The 18,238-nt window shown below is 40.0% G+C and overlaps 2 protein-coding genes across 3 annotated transcripts; one reads left to right on the top strand and one right to left on the bottom strand.

Moving 5' to 3' along the window:
• Nucleotides 1-4,548: 4,548 nt before the first annotated feature.
• On the bottom strand, nucleotides 4,549-11,426 carry LOC125000149 (tetraspanin-8-like). 2 transcript variants are annotated; one of them, XM_047575544.1, is made up of 9 exons: nucleotides 11,196-11,426; nucleotides 10,575-10,640; nucleotides 9,963-10,049; nucleotides 9,779-9,853; nucleotides 9,568-9,663; nucleotides 8,252-8,338; nucleotides 6,002-6,061; nucleotides 5,534-5,617; nucleotides 4,549-5,386 (listed from the first exon to the last, which is right to left on the bottom strand). In XM_047575544.1, exons 1-9 carry the CDS (start codon nucleotides 11,274-11,276, stop codon nucleotides 5,282-5,284), a joined length of 741 nt encoding a protein of 246 aa, XP_047431500.1. In that variant the 5' UTR covers nucleotides 11,277-11,426; the 3' UTR covers nucleotides 4,549-5,281. The 2 variants fall into 2 exon arrangements, with proteins under 2 accessions (XP_047431500.1, XP_047431499.1); XM_047575543.1 differs by having other exon boundaries at nucleotides 9,568-9,666; nucleotides 11,196-11,425.
• A 1,036-nt stretch (nucleotides 11,427-12,462) lies between these two features.
• On the top strand, nucleotides 12,463-17,232 carry LOC124999715 (ras-related protein Rab-19-like). Its single transcript, XM_047574696.1, has 4 exons — nucleotides 12,463-13,470; nucleotides 15,309-15,492; nucleotides 16,122-16,225; nucleotides 16,321-17,232. The coding sequence occupies exons 1-4, from the start codon at nucleotides 13,276-13,278 to the stop codon at nucleotides 16,507-16,509; spliced, it is 672 nt and encodes a 223-aa protein (XP_047430652.1). The 5' UTR covers nucleotides 12,463-13,275; the 3' UTR covers nucleotides 16,510-17,232.
• The last annotated feature ends 1,006 nt before the right edge of the window (nucleotides 17,233-18,238 follow it).

Here is an 18,238-nt window from a genome sequence, read left to right as displayed (position 1 = left end):
TGCAGCTGATGCATGCAGGGTGAAACCTTTGTCGGCGGCTGTAGTTTCTCTGTGTATTGACAGTTACTTTAACTAAAAGCCCTGCAATCATTGCAATAACGGATGTCTGATAAGATGGTGTGTTTGGAGCGAGAAGTCGGAAGAATTTTCTGTTCTGGTCCAGCCAATGAGAGACATTGAGGGGGAAATGCAGTTTGGATTGATCGCAGCTGGTGCAGTCTGCATCACAGTGGCGTATAGGGAGATGCACATTAGGCTACTGTGTACAGTGTCTAAGGCAGGTTTCTTCAATATATTTCAGGCCAAGGACCCAAACTGATGAGCGATTAAGTAAGGACCCCCTACCTACTAAATGTATTCTATATTAAACTTGCCTAATGCTGTTTATAAATATACAGTATTATTATCATTTTGCATTCAATATTAAGCTATCCATTATCCCTTTATTAAAATATGTTGGATTCATGTTAATGTGTATTGAAAAAAATCTAAATTTGTGGGGATAATTAAAAAAACATATATATAAAAATGTCTAATCCACGAAAGATTTTTGCAACCCTCCTCCTGCAGTGCCTCTACGGACCCCCTAGGAGTCACAGACCCCCTCTTGAAGACCTATGGTCTAAGGTATTGAGCTAGCGCAGAAGCATAAATCTAGCTTAAGGTGTAACCAAATCTCCTCATATGATTCAAAAACCGCATGTGAAGTAGCGCTGTTTGAGTCTAAGTTTTGTTTTGTTTTTAATTTTCGGGACTCTTTAAATGGTAAAAATTCAAAATGTACGCCTCACAAGACATTCACTTGGGCAAAACTCAAGAATTCATACTGGAACGATGACAAGATTTGAAGAACGATGAAGTATTTATCAGATGGAGATAAACTCGGTGGAGGAGTGTTTTTATTATTTTAGTGGTTTTTTTTTATGCAACTCCGTCATGTCATACATACTTGCAAAATCAAACCTGTCCCAGTTTCATATTTGTCATCATCTCCTTTCCTTCGTGCCTTTCTAACTGTGACATGGCAAAGATGTTGACTGCAAATCAGGCTGACTTCTCTCACTCCCTTTTGTTTTGTCTGCCCCCCTCTGGCTCATTCTTAAATTACACCTCTATTCAATCACGATAATGTTAAGTAGAAAATAAGGGTTTTCTCTGTCCCGCTGTTGTTTAGGTGCTGTCAGTTGTGTTGTGTATCGTCCTGTGTCAACTGGTTCAAAGGGTCCAAAGTTCTGGAGAAAACGTGGACACCTAGAGGGCTCTCACAGACAGATGCTGCAAAGGACGTCTGATTTCTTCCTTTGCCCTTTTGGCTGCTACTTGGAAATTTAGTAAAGTCAAGAAAGAGCCAGAATAACACAAGTACACAAAAGTATGAAAAGTATGGGTACTTTTCATATTCTCTGTGTTATATTTTGTAAAACTGTATGCAAACTGTGTTTGTGTATTTAAAAAAAAAAAAAGAAAGACGAAGGGTTCAACTCTTTTGGGTTCTTTTCTTCTCACAGTTTCATCTGAATGAGAAATTGTAATGCATATTAAGCTGTTTGTGCATTACTGGTTTGACAGGTTCTTTGGAACCACAAAATGTAAACATCAGGGCTTCATACCACACAGCCTAAACAGTTCTACACTTTAAAATGTCATTTAAAAGCTTGACTATTAAGAAAAATCTGTCTTTAATATGATTCACGGTAATCGTGGAACCACCAACATGTGTGAGTCGAATGAAGCTGATTCTTATTTAAATAGAAAATGTTATATTACTAGTGGCTCCCAACCTTTCAAACCTGAAATGTAAGTTCACTCAAAACTTCCCAGATGTTTTACAAGGGGCTAAATCCTCCACTGGTACCTCACGAATTAAAGAAAATGTTCTACAAATTGAACCTGAATATTTCACACATCTAGTCATCTGATGATGCTTGAGTAGGTAAAACAAGTTCCTCCTGTTACTACTGTGTTCGTTTTATATAAGTACATTATGCTGATGACACATGGGTTTGGTCGAGGTTACTACCATAAATAATTGCTATGGAGCAAAAAAGGCAATACTCGTATTATAACAAGTAGTACATAAAATTACAGTACTTCTCTCCTCATAGAATTCTGAAAAACAAAAATTAACCTAATTAAAACTGTATAAAAACATAATAACACAAAATAATAAAAAAAAGATTTTGTCAACTGCTTCTTCACTGTCTCAGCGCTGTTCTCCTAAAAGTTTCTACACACTAAGTAATAACTTTAAAATAAAATGAAGACAAAAAAACAAGAATCACATTTTTATTCCTGCTATTTACAAAATATTACATCCAGTAAATAAATAAAAATAGTGTGTGACAGAAATAAAAACACCGTACTTTTGCACATAACATACTGTAGAATAGGCATTAATGGTTAAAGTGCACAGGTAGACACTGGATCTGCTGTTTCAGATGAAGTTCATTTGACAATGTGTTGGTCAAGGAGACGTTTCAACTGCAGGCAGCTCATGCAGCAAGTTATACGAGAAGTGACGTGGCATGAAAGGCTTCTTTGGTGAGAGTGGCATGAGTTGGAGCATTACAGTCTCTGCAAGAACATCGATGACTCAGTTTCCTACAAGAGCCTCTCACAATCTTATTGCACCTTCTGCCATAATTTCTCCAGACCTTGAATTTAAAATGTGAGGATTACTGCATGTCTACTGCGTGTGCAACAAAACAGAATGCCCTCTCGTCTTTGTCGATATGATCGAGTACTGTTTACTCGCTGAGTGTGCTTTAAGAAAAAACTGAATTGCGGTAATTATTTTTCAGCTATACAAAGTGCATAACAAGGCATCAAGACATTCTGATGTCCCAGTGAGAGATGCGACTCATTCCTTTGTCTAACCTGATTATTTACCCAAGAAAATACATTGATAAATAAATGATTATACTTCAATCCTTGTAAACACTGGATAAGAAAGGTGCTACATAAAGGTTATTAATAATATTTTCTTAAAGATTATTGGTTGAGCTAATGCCAAAAATTCAACATGTGCTTAGTAGTAATATTTAAATATAAATCCAGATGAAGCGTTAAGTCAAAGTGTCAATATTGAAGATCTCCATGTTGTTTTTTGGCGACACTGATGGCGATAAGTGGTAGCTGCAGGTGAATCACACTTTGTCCTCAGTTGACAGTTCACCCACGCCTAATTAATAGTATTAGAAAAGACATCAGACTCTTGCTTGTTTTCCAAGGTAATAACATACGATCTTTTACCCACAGATGAATTTAAGTATACAAGTGTGTCATGTTAGCTCCGCCCACCCTCTCTGGAGGGTCTTTAGTACCACATGACTATGGATGGCTTATGATTTTAAATGTTGCCAACAAGCAGTAACCAGGCTGGAAATTGAAGCCAGTTGCCAGAAATTGCAGTACCTCAAATGGCCGTTGGAGGCTCCAAAAGCTTACTTTTTACTAACGTTTCCATTCATAACAGTTGTACAGGGGTGATTTTTTTAATGGAAATTACCAATCTAAATTATAGCACATTCTTTTTTTTTTTTAATTCAAATTAGGAATAATTAAGGGTGTTCCTGGCAACCTATGTTGCTGGCTCCAAAAGTGAGTCAATCATCATAGCCCTCAATGTTAAAATTCCCAACTTTAGAGAACAAATACACATGTTTACAGCCTCGTACAAACTAAAGTCAATTCGTTGTGAAACCTGCACCGGGGTGAATTTTTATTGAAGTCCTCCGTTAAAATGATGCATAATTAACGGTGCTGGAACTCGTGAGGTGAGAGTTCATACATTGTTAAGATGGCGACGGCCAGACTCACCACTCTGAGCTTCAAAACCGGTCTTCAGGAAAGCTATGAATAATGTTACAGAAGAGTTTGTACCGCTTTATAGAGGGTATGCACGTGACATCACAGCTACAGAAGACTCCATGGTTACAGCCACTGACAAAAAGTGAGAGCTGAGCATAGAGATTAGCCACATTAGCTTGAATCATAGGCTCTAATACCATCTAAACTGTAGAACTAGATAAAAGAAAATCGTGAAGAGCTGCTGTGCCATTGACTGTACCAACAGATTTGAAAAGCAGTCGAAAGCCAAAGAAAAGAGAAGTAAATGGATCGTTTTTGGAATTACTAAGAAACAACTAGAATCCAGACAGAGAACCCTGGTGTTGTGGTTCACAATTTGTGTCAGTTAACATTAATTTATGCTGCACTTTTTTGATGAAGTCATACCTTACTTCTTAAGTTACGTCCTGGAAAGCTGTCAGAAGTTCGTCGATGTTGTTTTGGCTTAGTTATGGTACACAGTAACTGTTTCAGTTTCAACAATAAAACAATAAACAGAATATTTGCAATCAGTCCTCGGACGCTACAGTATTATAAGGCTAATGTTACTTCTCAGTAAAGCTCTTTGCGTTACCATCTTTTACTTAGCTACATTTATCATAACTGAAATGACCTAAAATTAACTTAAACTAACTGAAACTGAGGCTAATACGCTTTTCCAAACCTACACTAGTTTGTATGGATCATTGTTGAGTCCAGTTGTCCTTAATTTGATCTGATCCACATTTTTCCAGGTCTCGCTGTATTTACTGATACATTTCACCATGTTTTTGCCACTCAGGGGGGCGTGGGCCCAAGCAGCAGTGACATCAATGCATACCCTCTATACTATATAAGAATTGTACCTCTTTTGGCTACAGATAGTGACTTATCAAGCATTTTTTAAAAATGAAAATCTTCACAATTAACACTTTAAACCCATTAAACTGTTGTGCCCCTAATGTAAAATAATTATTTTTCTGTTGGTTTTCAATGACACAAATGTAATTAAATGAACATCTTTCTCTATAAATACTAACTGGCCTCTCCAGGTGTGATAGAAATGGATATGAATAATAACAGCATATATTCAAAACAAGAAAACTCTTGTTGCAAATAAAACATTGCCAGGATATGTTACTTAAATAAAATGGATGAGTTGTAACACAATTATTTAGATGTGGCAAAGGAATGTGAAAAAGTTATGATTATTAAAGATTGGTTAATCTCATTAAAATGCTTTTTTTTCTTTACAGCAGTAAGGCAAACAATAGTAGTTTGAAATTGACTGTGCGTGTGGATTATTGTTTAAACATCAGTTACATGCATTAACATGTAGAAAATCATAACATATTCTGCTATAGCACAAAATAGTCAGCTTATGGTTATACAGCTTTATGTGCAAATTCAAACCAGGTATGCTTGTGAGTAACCGGAAGTGTCAGGTAGGTGACTAGAAAGCACCGGGAACGTATCTGTTGGACTGGAGAAGAGCCAAGAACTCCTGTTTCCTTCTTATTTGTCCTATTAGTTTGATGCTCATGACAAGTAGAACCATCTGGGGATGGAAGATGGACAGTAGACAAATATATCAATGCACTGTTCTCCATGCTGAATTTGTTTAACATAATAAAGCCATTGAGGGTGGAACTGATGTTCAAAGTTCCACCTAACACATGAATGTGTAAGAAATAAAACGACATACCCAAAACACTCCACTTCCAAACTGTATTGCCATCACCAGTGAGAATGCACGCTTCAGTTCGGAAACATAGATCGGTAGGCAAGGCTGTAAAAAAACAAAAAAAAAACAACAACAACGTACAGTGATATATATTGTAACTGATCCAGGTGCACTGTAAAACAATTTCTTTTAACACTAGCTGCGTTTCCATTACAGTTTTTCGCTAAATAAAAGCGATACTCCTGAAGTTTCGATAAAGCTTTGGAAAGTCTGCTCTACCAATATCCCATAATTTGATGGGGTTCAAATGAACCGGTCACATGACCCCCTGCCTCATCTCCAGTAAAAGTGTGTTTTTTTATTCTTCGAAATATAGGCATTTCCATTACCATTTTTCTTATTGCGATATTTAGGTTATGTGCATTTCTAGGGGTAACTGAAACGCAGCTACTGCTTCGTGGTGTGGGCTCAATGAGTTTTTCTTTTTACCTCTTGATAAACATACTGGTTCTTTGGAGCTCCAAGCGTGGCACTGCCCCGTAGTCGAATCTGTTGAAAACGACAAAATGCCCCCCATGTGACGTGACATTTTCATTCATTTGTGTTCATAGATTTTAGCCATCCAAGATCATTCATGACTTGCCAGCTTCATTGGCCTGATGTGTAGACAGACTCACAGCTCATCCTCGCCTCACTAGTTCTCAGTGTTGCCACTTGCCACAAAGTAACACACTACAGTAACACCAAATACATTTTTTATTGACATTTAAATGGGGTCATTACGTTTGTCTTCCGTGAAGTGGACAAATGCACTTTACGGTGTCAATCAATTGCAATGGCCGACAGTCATCAAGACTAGGAAGCTCATCCTAGAAACCTGCAATTTTTAAGGCAAAAGTTGAGAAATGTGCTTGCAAGGTAACATTTTAACTAAACTAAACGATTTAAAGCAGTGGTTCCAAGTGCTGCATTTATACTTATGTGTTCACCAATATACACTCACCGGAGGCTTTATTAGGTACACTAGCTAGTAAAAGGTTGAACCCTTTTGCCTTCAGAACTGTCTTAATTCTTCGTGGCATACTCTCAACAAGGTGTTGGAAACATTCCTCAGAGATTTTGGTCCATATTGACATGACAGCATCACGCATCTATGATGCCAATCTCCCGTTCCACCACATCCCAAAGGTGCTCTATTGGATTGAGATCTGGTGACTGTGGAGGCAATTGGAGTAAAATGAACTCATTGTCATGTTCAAGAAACCAGTTTCAGATGATATGAGCTTTGTGACATGGTGCATTATCCTGCTGGAATTCAGCTGCCAGACCGCACTGAAGCGACACTTAACTGTATCATCGTGCTTCACGCTGCGGAGCGAATAGAAAACTCCTCATTTGATAATCTCCATTAATCCTTTCTAATGGCTTTTCGAACCAAAACAATTGTTGTAATCGGGCCGGGGGCAAGCAGGAGACAGCAAACACTCAGCGCAAATGGGCTCTAGCTCAAAACAAACCGCTGATTGAATGCTTCAGCCTACTTTGTGTGTGGATTAAATGATCCTGAACTGAATATTCAGGCCCTCTGCAGTGCCAAAATGAAAGAGCCTTTATCTTGACCTTTTTATTTTTCATCCTCTGGCTGGCCCTCTGACGTCTTATCCCGCATTATAATTAGTAAGAGAATCAACCAAAAACTTTAAACCACGGCTCTAAATTATGAACATACATAACGTGGGGTTGTTAGTGCTGGGGAATGAAGTGGAACTTTTACAGTAATCTAACCAGGTGGTATTGAAACTTGAAAGCAAGAGCTGCTCATAAAGGGATGGACATGGTCAGCAAGAATACTCAGGTAAGCTGTGGCATTTAAACCATGCTCAGTTTGTTCTAAGGAGCCCAAAGTGCTCATCAGACCAGGCAACGTTTTTCTTATCTTCTATTGTCCAGTGTGGGTGAACATGTGTGAACTGTAGTCTCAGTTTCCTGTTCTTAGCTGAAAGGAGTGGCACCCAGTGTGGTCTTCTGCTGCTGTAGCCCATCTTCTTCAAGGTTCAACGTGTTGTGTGTTCAGAGATGGTCTTCTACATTCCTTGGTTGTAACCAGTGGTTATTTGAGTTAATGTTGCCTTTCTATCATCTCTAACTAGTCTGTCCATTCTCTTCTGACCTCTCACATCAACGAGGCATTTTCATCCACACAACTGCTGCTCACTGGATATTTTCTCTTTTTCAGACCATTCTCTGTGAACCCTAGAGATGGTTGTGTGTAGAAAATCCCAGCAGATCAGCAGTTTCTGAAATACTCAGACCAGCCCATCTGGCATCAACAACCAAAGTCTCTGCCTGCACAGGGAATCTAATCACCAACAAACACTAGGGATTAAAAGTAAATGTGCATGTTTGTGTATAGACTTTATAGATTTCATGGAATGTTGTGCACTTAATGTAACCGTCACCTTGTAACATTTAGGTGTCATTTGTCTTTGTCTCTATGTTGTCCATGTCGCATGGGGTAATTTGAGCCTTTTATTGATATCACTGGTCATTTAGTGTTTACTCGGCTCAGCTGCATAGTTCATCGCTTTCACATTTGTGCTGTGGTAGAAGGTTAGGGGGAGCCAGTATAATAAAAAATGAACTTGCCTTGAAAGTGTACTCTCCAGTGCCCCATCTACAGCAATACGTACGTTGACTGTTGTCAATGTTCTGAGCAACAGTGAGAGCTGAGATACTTACACATTTTCCTGGATATTGGCAGTTACAGGAAGCAGGGATGGAAGCGCCCCAGTCTTTGTAGCCCTCAATAAGACCACAGCATTCAAACTGGAGGTTACACACAGACACACACACACACAAAACGCACCAAAATACTGTTAATCCAGTATATTATTTTCCCATCAACTGTCACATTTGAATTAAAATGGCTGGACTAATGGGAATGGTTACGGCACAGCAGGGGAATATTTCTTTAAGATAAGACACGCCCACGTGCCTAGCCCCGCCCCCAAGACTACATAGGCTGCAGGTGTGTCAGCTTATTCTTGTTTGATGGCCACATGGGCAGTTGTGTGACTTGTGTGTTCATTTTAGAGGGGTTTTGCCTTCTTTTCTCTGTTCTCCTTTTCTAATATCGCATCTCAATTTACTATTTCCTTTGTTTCTTCTGTCTTTTCAGTATTTTTCAGCTTTCAGTCTAAAATATAGGCGCCAACATTTTTCTGCCTTGAGTTATGTGGGCAAAAAGAAAAGCCATGATTTGAGTTACCTTAATTCTGTTTGAGACTTCTTTGTTATGTCTTTTTGGTTGTTTTAGCGAGCTAAACTTTCCACACTATGCTCACTGCAAACAAGAAGGAGGAAGTCATCAGCTAGTCTGGGCACTCCTGTACAGGCTTTGTCTTTTTGACACCAGAAATAAATGGTGCGTGTGAATTATGAGTTTGTTTAATGATGGAAGTTGTGCCAATCGTATGCCGCCACTAAGCAACTAAACGCATGGCAATGCTGCAGTTCACTTCCTGTTGTCAAAGCATTGTGGGAAGAGTAGTTTCACAACTTGAAATACTGAACTGAAATAAAATGAAGAATAATAACCAAATGGATTAAATCTTTTGTGATATATCACAGTGTTACACTTCATCATCTGCATGACTAACAATTTTTGTGGTCAGGGGAAAAAAGTTTTTTTTTAAAGCTTTGTTTTTCGTGATATTTCCATTCAATAATTTTGAGAAGTTGAACATTTTCTTGGTTGATTTGGGTCACAGCTTGTCATTAAGGGGTGATGTTGGGTCCAGAAGCCAGGCCAGTTGAGAACCACTGTTGCAGAACAAACTGTATAACATAGTGCAGTAATGGTGTCTTCACTGAAATATAACAATGAGGTTCTTGTGGGGTTTGAATTTGAGTTGTGTTTCTTATCTAAAACCTAAATTATCCGGGGCCACATCCAGTAATTTCACTTCCAACTGAACTGCACTTCGAAAAATAAGTGGTTCCTGATGATAAAACTAAAATAAATCCGTGAATAGAAATAAATAATAGTTGCTCACTTCCTCTTGAATTCTGTACAACAGCGTCCTGTTGGCTTTGCTTATTCCACTGAGTGGCATCATGGAGAGCAGCTTGGCCTCCTCACGGGCCACTCGCTTCTGAGGAGAGACAAAGTGCATTGATATCTGTTCTTTGTACAAAGCTTCAGGTGACTTAGGTCAAACTGAATAGTATGTATTTGTGTTTTTAAAAACGAAAGCATGCAAATACCTCATAAACATCCTGGTAACTTAGTGCTGTTCTCACAATTATTGTTTGACTGGCTATTGCCATCCCAGATGCATACTGCACACATGGATAAGAAAAGAGAAAACATGGTGTGATTGTAAATGCCTTGAAAAGAAGTAAAAAAGAAATGTTCCTACAGATTTTTCTATTTTTTTAATTTTTTTACCAGAATCAAACACCATCTTTTTCCCCTACAGGCTCCAATGACACCGATCACTGAGAGCATTGCCATTACAGAAACGCTGGACACAATCTGGAGAGGGAAAAAAATGGAGTCGAATCAGCTGCAAATTCCTGCTTAACATCCTAAAATAGCCCAAACCGAACCTAAAAGAACCAGCATATAAGAATTAGGATATCCGTGCCCCGAGATCATCAATTACGTAACATTATTATTATTTTTTTTATTGTCAAGGATGTATTGCCAAGATAGCGTGGCAGCCTGCAAAAGAGGTCAAAGGTCACGGCTACGGAAGGGAAGATGATTCACTTGCCCAAGGACACTTCAACAGTCTTCCCAACGTGTGAGGGCCTGAGTGCAGCTCTCCCAGAGAAAAAGACTATATAAGTATACGCTGATCTAAGGCGTTCAGGGAAATATTGATAGTGGTGGACTCATGCATTAATAATTCCCCAGCTGACTTATTTGAAGCCTGACCAGAATAGAAGTTATTTCTGCCTCCAATAAATCTGATCTGCCTCTCAAACTATTTCCATCCAGAAAATAGAAGAAGGAAGGGGGGTGAACACACACACACACAAAAAAAAACTGTCTTACTTTGCCAGTTTGTATAGGGTCTCGGTGCCAAGCTATTGCCATTGTCAGCATGAAGAAGCATAGCGCCTTAGGAGAAAGAAACACAGAAAATGAGGATGAAGTGCTGAGGGCTGCAGAGGAGGAACGGAATAAATATTGTAGATTAATAACAGGAAATGTTATTTAAAGGCGTCTTTGGTAGGTCTCACTCCTTAAAGGAGAAGTCATTGATTTCAATACAATGGAATATCACAGCCAAAACAAAACAAGGCCTGTACTGCATCTGGAACATACTGACATCACATTGTTAGCATAAGAAGAATATTACAGGGCATCTTGGAGGATGAGGTGAAGGAAAGGGTTCATTATTCTCTGTAAATGTAAAAAATAACAACCACGATGCCGTCCCATCTCATTTTTTTTCTCATCACCTCTGCCCTAAAACATCTAAACGAAAACAAAATCTACTGAAGGCATTGCCAGATTTTTTTTTTCTTTTTTTAAAGGATGCCACAGTAAGTCTAAAATAAACCAGAACCAATCTTGTTTGGATTGGCTAAAGACAATCGACTGCGTCCCATCCGAGAAAAATGAATCAAACGGGCCTCCTGCCTTTAAAGGCATTCATTGGAATTTACCTACCATATGCACGGAATTTACAAAAATAAACGGCCTCTTCAGGCTCGTTTTGTCCGCCACCACGACCACTGCGCTCCGCTGCATGCTGCCGCTGCTGCTCTCCCAGGCTTCCAAACGCCCTTTTACATAGAGGAAATATTAAGGCTGCTGGGTCCGGTACCGTAGCATTAAGAGGACATCCATCCAATGTATCCGCACAGGACGTCACTGTGATGTGCAGGATGAGGAGGCTGTGTCGCGTTCAGGTGCGCTCGGGAATACTAGAATCTGGAGATTTAACGCGCAGTACTCGCGTTTTGTACATGGTCTTAGGAGCATGGACCAAATCCGGTTTTAAAGAAATGCTTTGAGCATTTATTGATAATTTATCTGATATTGTGTCTCTAAAAGCAGCTCTTAAAGTGGCAGAGCTTGGGTCTCAAAATGAGCAATTATTCAATATAGTTTAAACGAAGTGTCAGGGTACACAAATAAAATGAGTGTGAAAATAACATTTGCACACTTTGAGGTAAAACAAACAAACAAACAATATTTTAACATGATATTTATTCTGTCTTATTTTTACAATTTCTACTTTTTACATGAACGTGTATCATTTATTTAATGCAATATTTTAAAAAAAGCAAATGGTCAAAAGAATGTGAAAATGAAAAGATTTGCTGTCCATTTTGAACTACTGTACTTGTTTAGTTACACCAATTTACTTTGAACAGTAATTCTCTGTGTATGAAAATTTTTCTTTGAATGGAACTGTATGAGCGCCACTCTTTTTCTACGACCAGACTCCATTGGCAAAAACACTAATTCTACCATACGGCACAAACTGCCCTACAATTGCTCTATTAATTACTTAGTTGGTTAGTCTGTGTTCTATTGTGCAACTCTGGTGTGTTAAGGCATTGGTTTGGATCAAAATTAACATGTTAAAAGACAAAAGTCACACCACAGTAAATCAGCAACTCCTGAGTTTTGCATGGTAAAATGGCAGTTTTTGTCAATGGAGTCTGGAAGCTTTAAGGAGAGCCTAGAAAGGTAAATAAAACAAATAAATATGGCACACAATTAAATACTTAGACGGCCATTCTCAGCTGCTGCACTAGAGATGTGCCAGTCGCCGTCAGTTATAGTAATACACTGACTACCCCTTTAAATGAGCTCCCAAGCAGACTGACTTCATTTCCCAGGATCCAATAGGAGTCATGGGGCTGGGTTACCTGCCCAGAACAGGTAGGGCGGGTTTCTATTGTTACCACAAGTGTTGTGAAGAGAGGAAGAGACGTAACAAACTGCTGCATTAGTCAGGAAGGGAGGAAGGTTCAAGCTGATGAGAGAAAGAATCTACGTGAGGGACGGAGTCAGGGGGAGGAAACATACTGACACGTGTGTGTGTGTGAAAGAGCAGCAGGTGGAATAGACGGCAAGCTGGATTATGGACGAGCATCTTCGATTTAAAGGAAGTTCCCTTTGATGAGCAGAGGCTGCTGCGCAGGAGTACGAAGAGGATGGGATGTGTGTCCGTGCTGTGTTTTGCTTTAGGCCGCAAAGTGGGTCAACACTTGAGAAGGAGTTGAAAGGAGAAGCAGAACTGAGGGAGTTTTGTCCTGCTGAAAAAAAGACCAGGAGGGCAGGGAGAGGTTGAACTGTCTGGGGATATTTAGCAACGGATGACTTCCAGAGCTTTTATCCACAAACCATTCATTTTAGATCAATTACATTATATCTTGAAAAGAAAAATGGGTTGTCCAGAAGTGCCTAACCTTTGAAAGAGATCTGTTTAACATCTTGACAAACGCTAAACTGGTTTTACAAGCTCCACATTGACTAATTTAACTAAATCTACTCTGCTGCTGGAAATCTAACCCAACTGGCTTTTTTTTCTTCTGCTGGAAACCGTATAGCCCTTTTGTTGAGCTGGATCAAACTTTTCATCCCAGCATTATTTTGGCGTCCATTTTCTATCTCGTGACGCAGCCTCCACTCAACCATAAAGATAACCCATCATCTCTTAAACCCGAAGGCCGAGCATTCCAACAAAGGATCACTCTCGTTCGTCCACGGAAAAAGGGACGCACATTGCTCCACCATGCAAAGCCCGGGAGCGGAGCACGATGACTCTTTTGATTTCCTGTTTAAGATCATCCTCATAGGAGACTCAAACGTGGGGAAGACCTGCGTGGTTCAGAATTTCAAGTCAGGGGTTTTCTCTGAGAAGCAGCAGAACACCATCGGGGTGGACTTCACCGTACGAACGGTGGATATCGAGGGGAAGAAAGTGAAGGTTAGTTCGTGGAGGATGGTGGAGGGTGCGTCCGGTGGGCTCTAAAATAGGGGATGCTGAAGGAAGTTCATGTATGTGTTGAGGTACCAATGTCAAAATGACAACAAAACAGCCATGTGCAGATCTTTCTGGAGAAGAAACCGTAGTGGGAAGTAGATTCAGGCCTCATTTGATGTGTGTTTGCTTTTTTTTTTTGTTTGTCCTTGTTACTTTACTCTGATTCTAATCTTATTGAATGGGTGTGGGTCCAGATTGCATCAATTCACTGAATTATATCAAGAGGAGTTATACTATTGGATATAAATGACCTCTGTGAGTGATAAACCAAGTATTAGATCTCAATACTCTGATATGGCTCAATACTCTGATCTGCAATCAGCTGACAATAACTTGAGGTTTTAGCCGGTTTGTGACTTATTATCAGCATGACTTGTGAAGGATGTCTCTCAGTCTGGGAGCGAATGACGTTACAGTGAGGCGTCCTTCAGTTACACCGTGCCAGGGAGACTCCAAAACCAGTCAGACCGGCGGCTCGCATGAATGACCTGTTGTTCAGGTTTCTCTGCTCCGGCTAATGTGCCGACAGAAATAAAGTTGGAGTCACTTCTGTGTGCCGTCATTGTGGCCGATAAGGAAGTTATTGTTTGGGTGGTATGTCGTGAATGCGCTGGAGTACGGAGTGCTAAGGGTGCCTAGAAAGGTCAAAAAAAAAAAACAACTCCCTTTACTCACTCATTTCTCAACGTCCTTCAGTTGCTATCACTTCCATCTTTTTAGCTTTGTCTGTTATAGCCAAAGGGGAAAGCAGCAACCGTCGCTCAACACAAAAGCACCTGTAGCAGCTGTATTGTTTTGTGGACAAGACAGACGACTGGATGATACAAATCATATGAACTATATTCCAGATATCTGTTTTATCTTCCCTTGCCGGATTCTTCGTGTCCCGGGAGGTGTTTACAGGCAGAATTTTAGTTACATTTAAGCATCTAGGAACCGTTTCTGTTATAAATCTGCACATCACTTTCAAGCTGCAGGGGATTTATGTTATCTCGGACCTGTAAAGAACTGGGAATTCAAACAAGTCATAACTCACGTTTCACCGTTTCGAACCCAAATAACGTCTGGGGGCTTACAGTTAAGCCACTTGATATTTGGTAGGTTTTACTTCTGCATTTCTGAGTGATGACATCCAACTTGAAAACACTCTGCAAAGGAAAAACAGACATTCCTAAAGAAAAGACTTTATTACTTAACGTAAAGTGCCACTTAACCCTTACATATTTTGATTATAATGTACAATAAAGCAGGAAAAGGCCTGTCAGAGTAACGATATTAGCTTATATTTCATTTCTAAGCTATATTTTTCGATTTCATCCGGTTTTGGGGTGCATGAAAAGTCGACAGAGATCAAACACTGAGAGCAAATAGGTTGAGCTGCTGAGTCGGACTAATCGCTATGACAGTCGTTACCATGCTAACGTTGTCTGTTACATCCTCGGGGAGTTTGCGCGAGGGGAGAGCAAGGGATCAGTCCTGAAACACTATTTCAGCTGCACACATGACATGACCCACCGTAGATGTAAACATTGTGGGGACGTGTTGCCCTTGTAGGGTCATTTTTAAAACTGGTTTGACATGGTTTGAGTACAAACATTACATTTAGGTCAGGGAGGGTTACCATAATTCTTTAAAATAAGATAATCCTTTAATTTATCCCACAGCAGGGATAGATTACCCCATTGATTTGACTTTATCTGGTGATAATTGCCCTGTTTTGAGTCTAGTACTTCAGCTTCCTTTCTTTCATTTTTAATCGTTGTTGTGTGCGTGCGCAACAGATCCAGGTGTGGGACACGGCGGGTCAGGAGAGGTTTCGTACCATCACTCAGAGCTACTACCGCAGTGCCCACGGCGCCTTGATCACCTATGACATCACCCGCCGATCGACCTTTGAGTCAGTGAAACACTGGATTCACGAGGTGGAGCAGTACGGAGCGGCCAACGTAGTCCTGGTCCTCATAGGTGAGTGTGTGATGTCTTATTTCACACACAAAAACTCAATTAAATGCAAAAACTACAAAACTAAATGCCGTGTAGTCTATGTTGTCATGCACAATATCAAAACTGACTGACCACTTTATTTTAGTCACTGTCTTTCCACTGACTGTATTTCAGTCACATTTACACACAACGTAGTCCTGGTCCTCATAGGTGAGTGTGTGATGTCTTATTTCACACACAAAAACTCAATTAAATGCAAAAACTACAAAACTAAATGCCGTGTAGTCTATGTTGTCATGCACAATATCAAAACTGACTGACCACTTTATTTTAGTCACTGTCTTTCCACTGACTGTATTTCAGTCACATTTACACACAGACTGATTGTGCTGTTAATGTTTTGGACTTGATTGAATTTATTCTCCTTGTAAACTTCAGCTGGTGTGAAATTTAAACTTACAATTCAAGGAATAATCCAATCCATTTTAATAAAATGACCTCTAACACATTACGATTGCTAGTATTTAACTTGTGTTATCTCATGTTTGCCTTAGTATGTTCGGTGGATCAGGAGCGCTGATCATAGCGTTAGCAGAACTTGCTGTATTGTCTATACGTCTCTCAGGTTCCTCCTGGTTGTCTCCACACAGGTAACAAATGTGACCTGGAGGAGGACCGCCATGTACGGTTCGAAGAAGCCTGCAACCTAGCGAAAGAGCGAGGCATCCTAGCTGCTCTGGAAACATCTGCAAAGGTATAGAGTGTAGTGAAGCACAGGAAACACAGGGGCAACAACGTGGCAGTTGGTTATAACTGTGATTTAAATTTATTTATTTTTTTTCTGTCCAGGAGAGTCAGAATGTGGAAGAAGCCTTCATAATGATGGCCAGGGAGCTACTGACTCGTAATGGCCTTATTGTCCAGCAGGGGGAGGCGGATAGCAGTAACGCTCCTCGAACCCTGCTCAGGACCAACTCTCGGCCCGTCAGTGGCAGTGCTACCGCCTACACCACACCAGAGAAGAAGACGTGTTGCTGACAAGAAAAAGACTGAAGGACACTTTCATTGTCATGAATGTTGATGAAGAAAAGTGGAAGAAAAAAAAATGCTTGAATCTGGATTACCGCCAGCGAGGCCTCTGAAAAGATCTGAGAACCTTGGGATTGATGAAGTTTGGTCAGTTATTAGGAAGTATTGGAAAAATCAATTCAGTGTTTTTTGTGACTTAAGAGAACACGTTTTCCAGGAAGAGGCAGTGATGATGAGTGTGATCAGTGTTTAGTGGGAAAGTTACAGTCAACCAGTTTGACGGCTTTGTGCTTCAGCTGGTGTCATAATATCTTCAGATGCTATGGGAGTGTTTTTAAAATGACCAGAACTACTCCAGGCATTCATATGACTGTTAGTTAAAACTAAAAAAAACAAAAACAAAAAACATCTACTGGCTTCAAACATGTCATCCTGAACAAAACAAAATGAGGTTTCATATCAGTTTTGTTACTGTTGGAACTACTGGTCTTTGTGTTGTAATTTATCTAAATGCTCTCTCAGGCTTCTCTGCTGATAAAATGTTTCCCACATTTCTTTCAAAAGACAGTAATACGTTATTAAAAGAGTCTTTTAAAGAGTGTTTCATCCTTTGTGCCCCTCTGCCTTTGCTGCTACACTCTGGATGAAAAATGAGAATCTGATGTGAGCCAAAACGCTGTGAATTATGCATTGTCGTAACAATAAATGTCTGTGGATGTGTTCACCACACATTGATGGAGCTGGTCTGACTTACTGTGGGAAGCAAGCTTTCTCGAGAGGCTTCGTTTCGAATAGTGACAAATTAATCTTAGCCTTTAAAATGTCAGCGCGCCACGGCTTGGTTTCAAGTGTCTTGAATTGCAATCAAAGGATTCTTCTGAAAGGTATTTCCACATCAGACTTGTTGATGTGGACATGGTTGGACATGGTTGATACTTGAACCCACAAAACAGCACCTGACGGGTTAAACATACATAGCTACTATTCTGAAAGACGGACCTATAGAAACAGTGAGAGCACGTTCTGGTATCTTCTCACAGTTAGTTACCAAACTACAGGGATCTCCTGACTGATCTATGATTCACCTTACTAAACCCGTCACTCAGCTGCTTCCTTGCCAACACTAGATGGCACTGTGCTGTTACATATACTCCAGAGCTGAGGTCTGGACCGTCGTTGCCTCAGATGATAAAAGCCGAGGTGATTTAAAACATCTGTGGCTGTATGGAGAAACAATTAGGGAAGGTTTACATGCATGCCAGGAGACAGGAAAAAGTCACATCAGCCTTATTTGCCAAGATCGCTCCCTCCAAACTGAGCCGACAGGCTATCTTTAGGACATGTTCGCTCTTTAATGGCATCTAATTGAAACCCCTGCCTTGAAGTAGTAACCACTGATTGCTGTGTTTGGACAGTCTGGACGTAACCTTTAGGGGATGACCCAAACTATTTTATTCCTCTTTATTCTGGCATGGTATTGATTACTTCACTGAGGGCAGGAAATTAATTACCTTATTGACCGTGTTGAGCTGGTTTTGGGGCTCCGTACATGACATCCTGGTGGTGAAGATGATAAAATACACCAACCAGGTATAACATTGTGACTTAATATTCCTAATATTGTGTAAAAAAGACTGTGTCTGAAAACACGATGTTGTTAGTGGGTGGTTTTGGGTCCTATATATGGGTTGAGAGGAGGGGCCTCAATGGATCATCTCATAGATACTTGATCAGTGTC

Source organism: Mugil cephalus, chromosome 22 (genome assembly GCF_022458985.1).
Source record: "Mugil cephalus isolate CIBA_MC_2020 chromosome 22, CIBA_Mcephalus_1.1, whole genome shotgun sequence".
NCBI classification, from domain to species: domain Eukaryota; kingdom Metazoa; phylum Chordata; class Actinopteri; order Mugiliformes; family Mugilidae; genus Mugil; species Mugil cephalus.
Note: the sequence above shows the minus strand (reverse complement) of the source record. Positions and strands in the feature narration are given on the sequence as shown.

What these genes read in the sequence shown, in the direction of transcription:
- LOC125000149 (XM_047575543.1), bottom strand. Translation starts at nt 11,276, where the DNA reads ATGCAGCGGAGCGCAGTGGTCGTGGTGGCGGACAAAACGAGCCTGAAG. An exon ending in AAAGATGGTGTTTGATTCTG is followed by an intron (nt 9,854 to 9,962) that starts GTAAAAAAATTA and finishes CCATGTGTGCAG; the next exon opens with TATGCATCTGGGATGGCAAT. An exon ending in GTTACCAGGATGTTTATGAG is followed by an intron (nt 9,667 to 9,778) that starts GTATTTGCATGC and finishes GTCTCTCCTCAG; the next exon opens with AAGCGAGTGGCCCGTGAGGA.
- LOC124999715 (XM_047574696.1), top strand. Translation starts at nt 13,276, where the DNA reads ATGCAAAGCCCGGGAGCGGAGCACGATGACTCTTTTGATTTCCTGTTT. An exon ending in TCGAGGGGAAGAAAGTGAAG is followed by an intron (nt 13,471 to 15,308) that starts GTTAGTTCGTGG and finishes CGTGCGCAACAG; the next exon opens with ATCCAGGTGTGGGACACGGC. An exon ending in CGTAGTCCTGGTCCTCATAG is followed by an intron (nt 15,493 to 16,121) that starts GTGAGTGTGTGA and finishes GTCTCCACACAG; the next exon opens with GTAACAAATGTGACCTGGAG.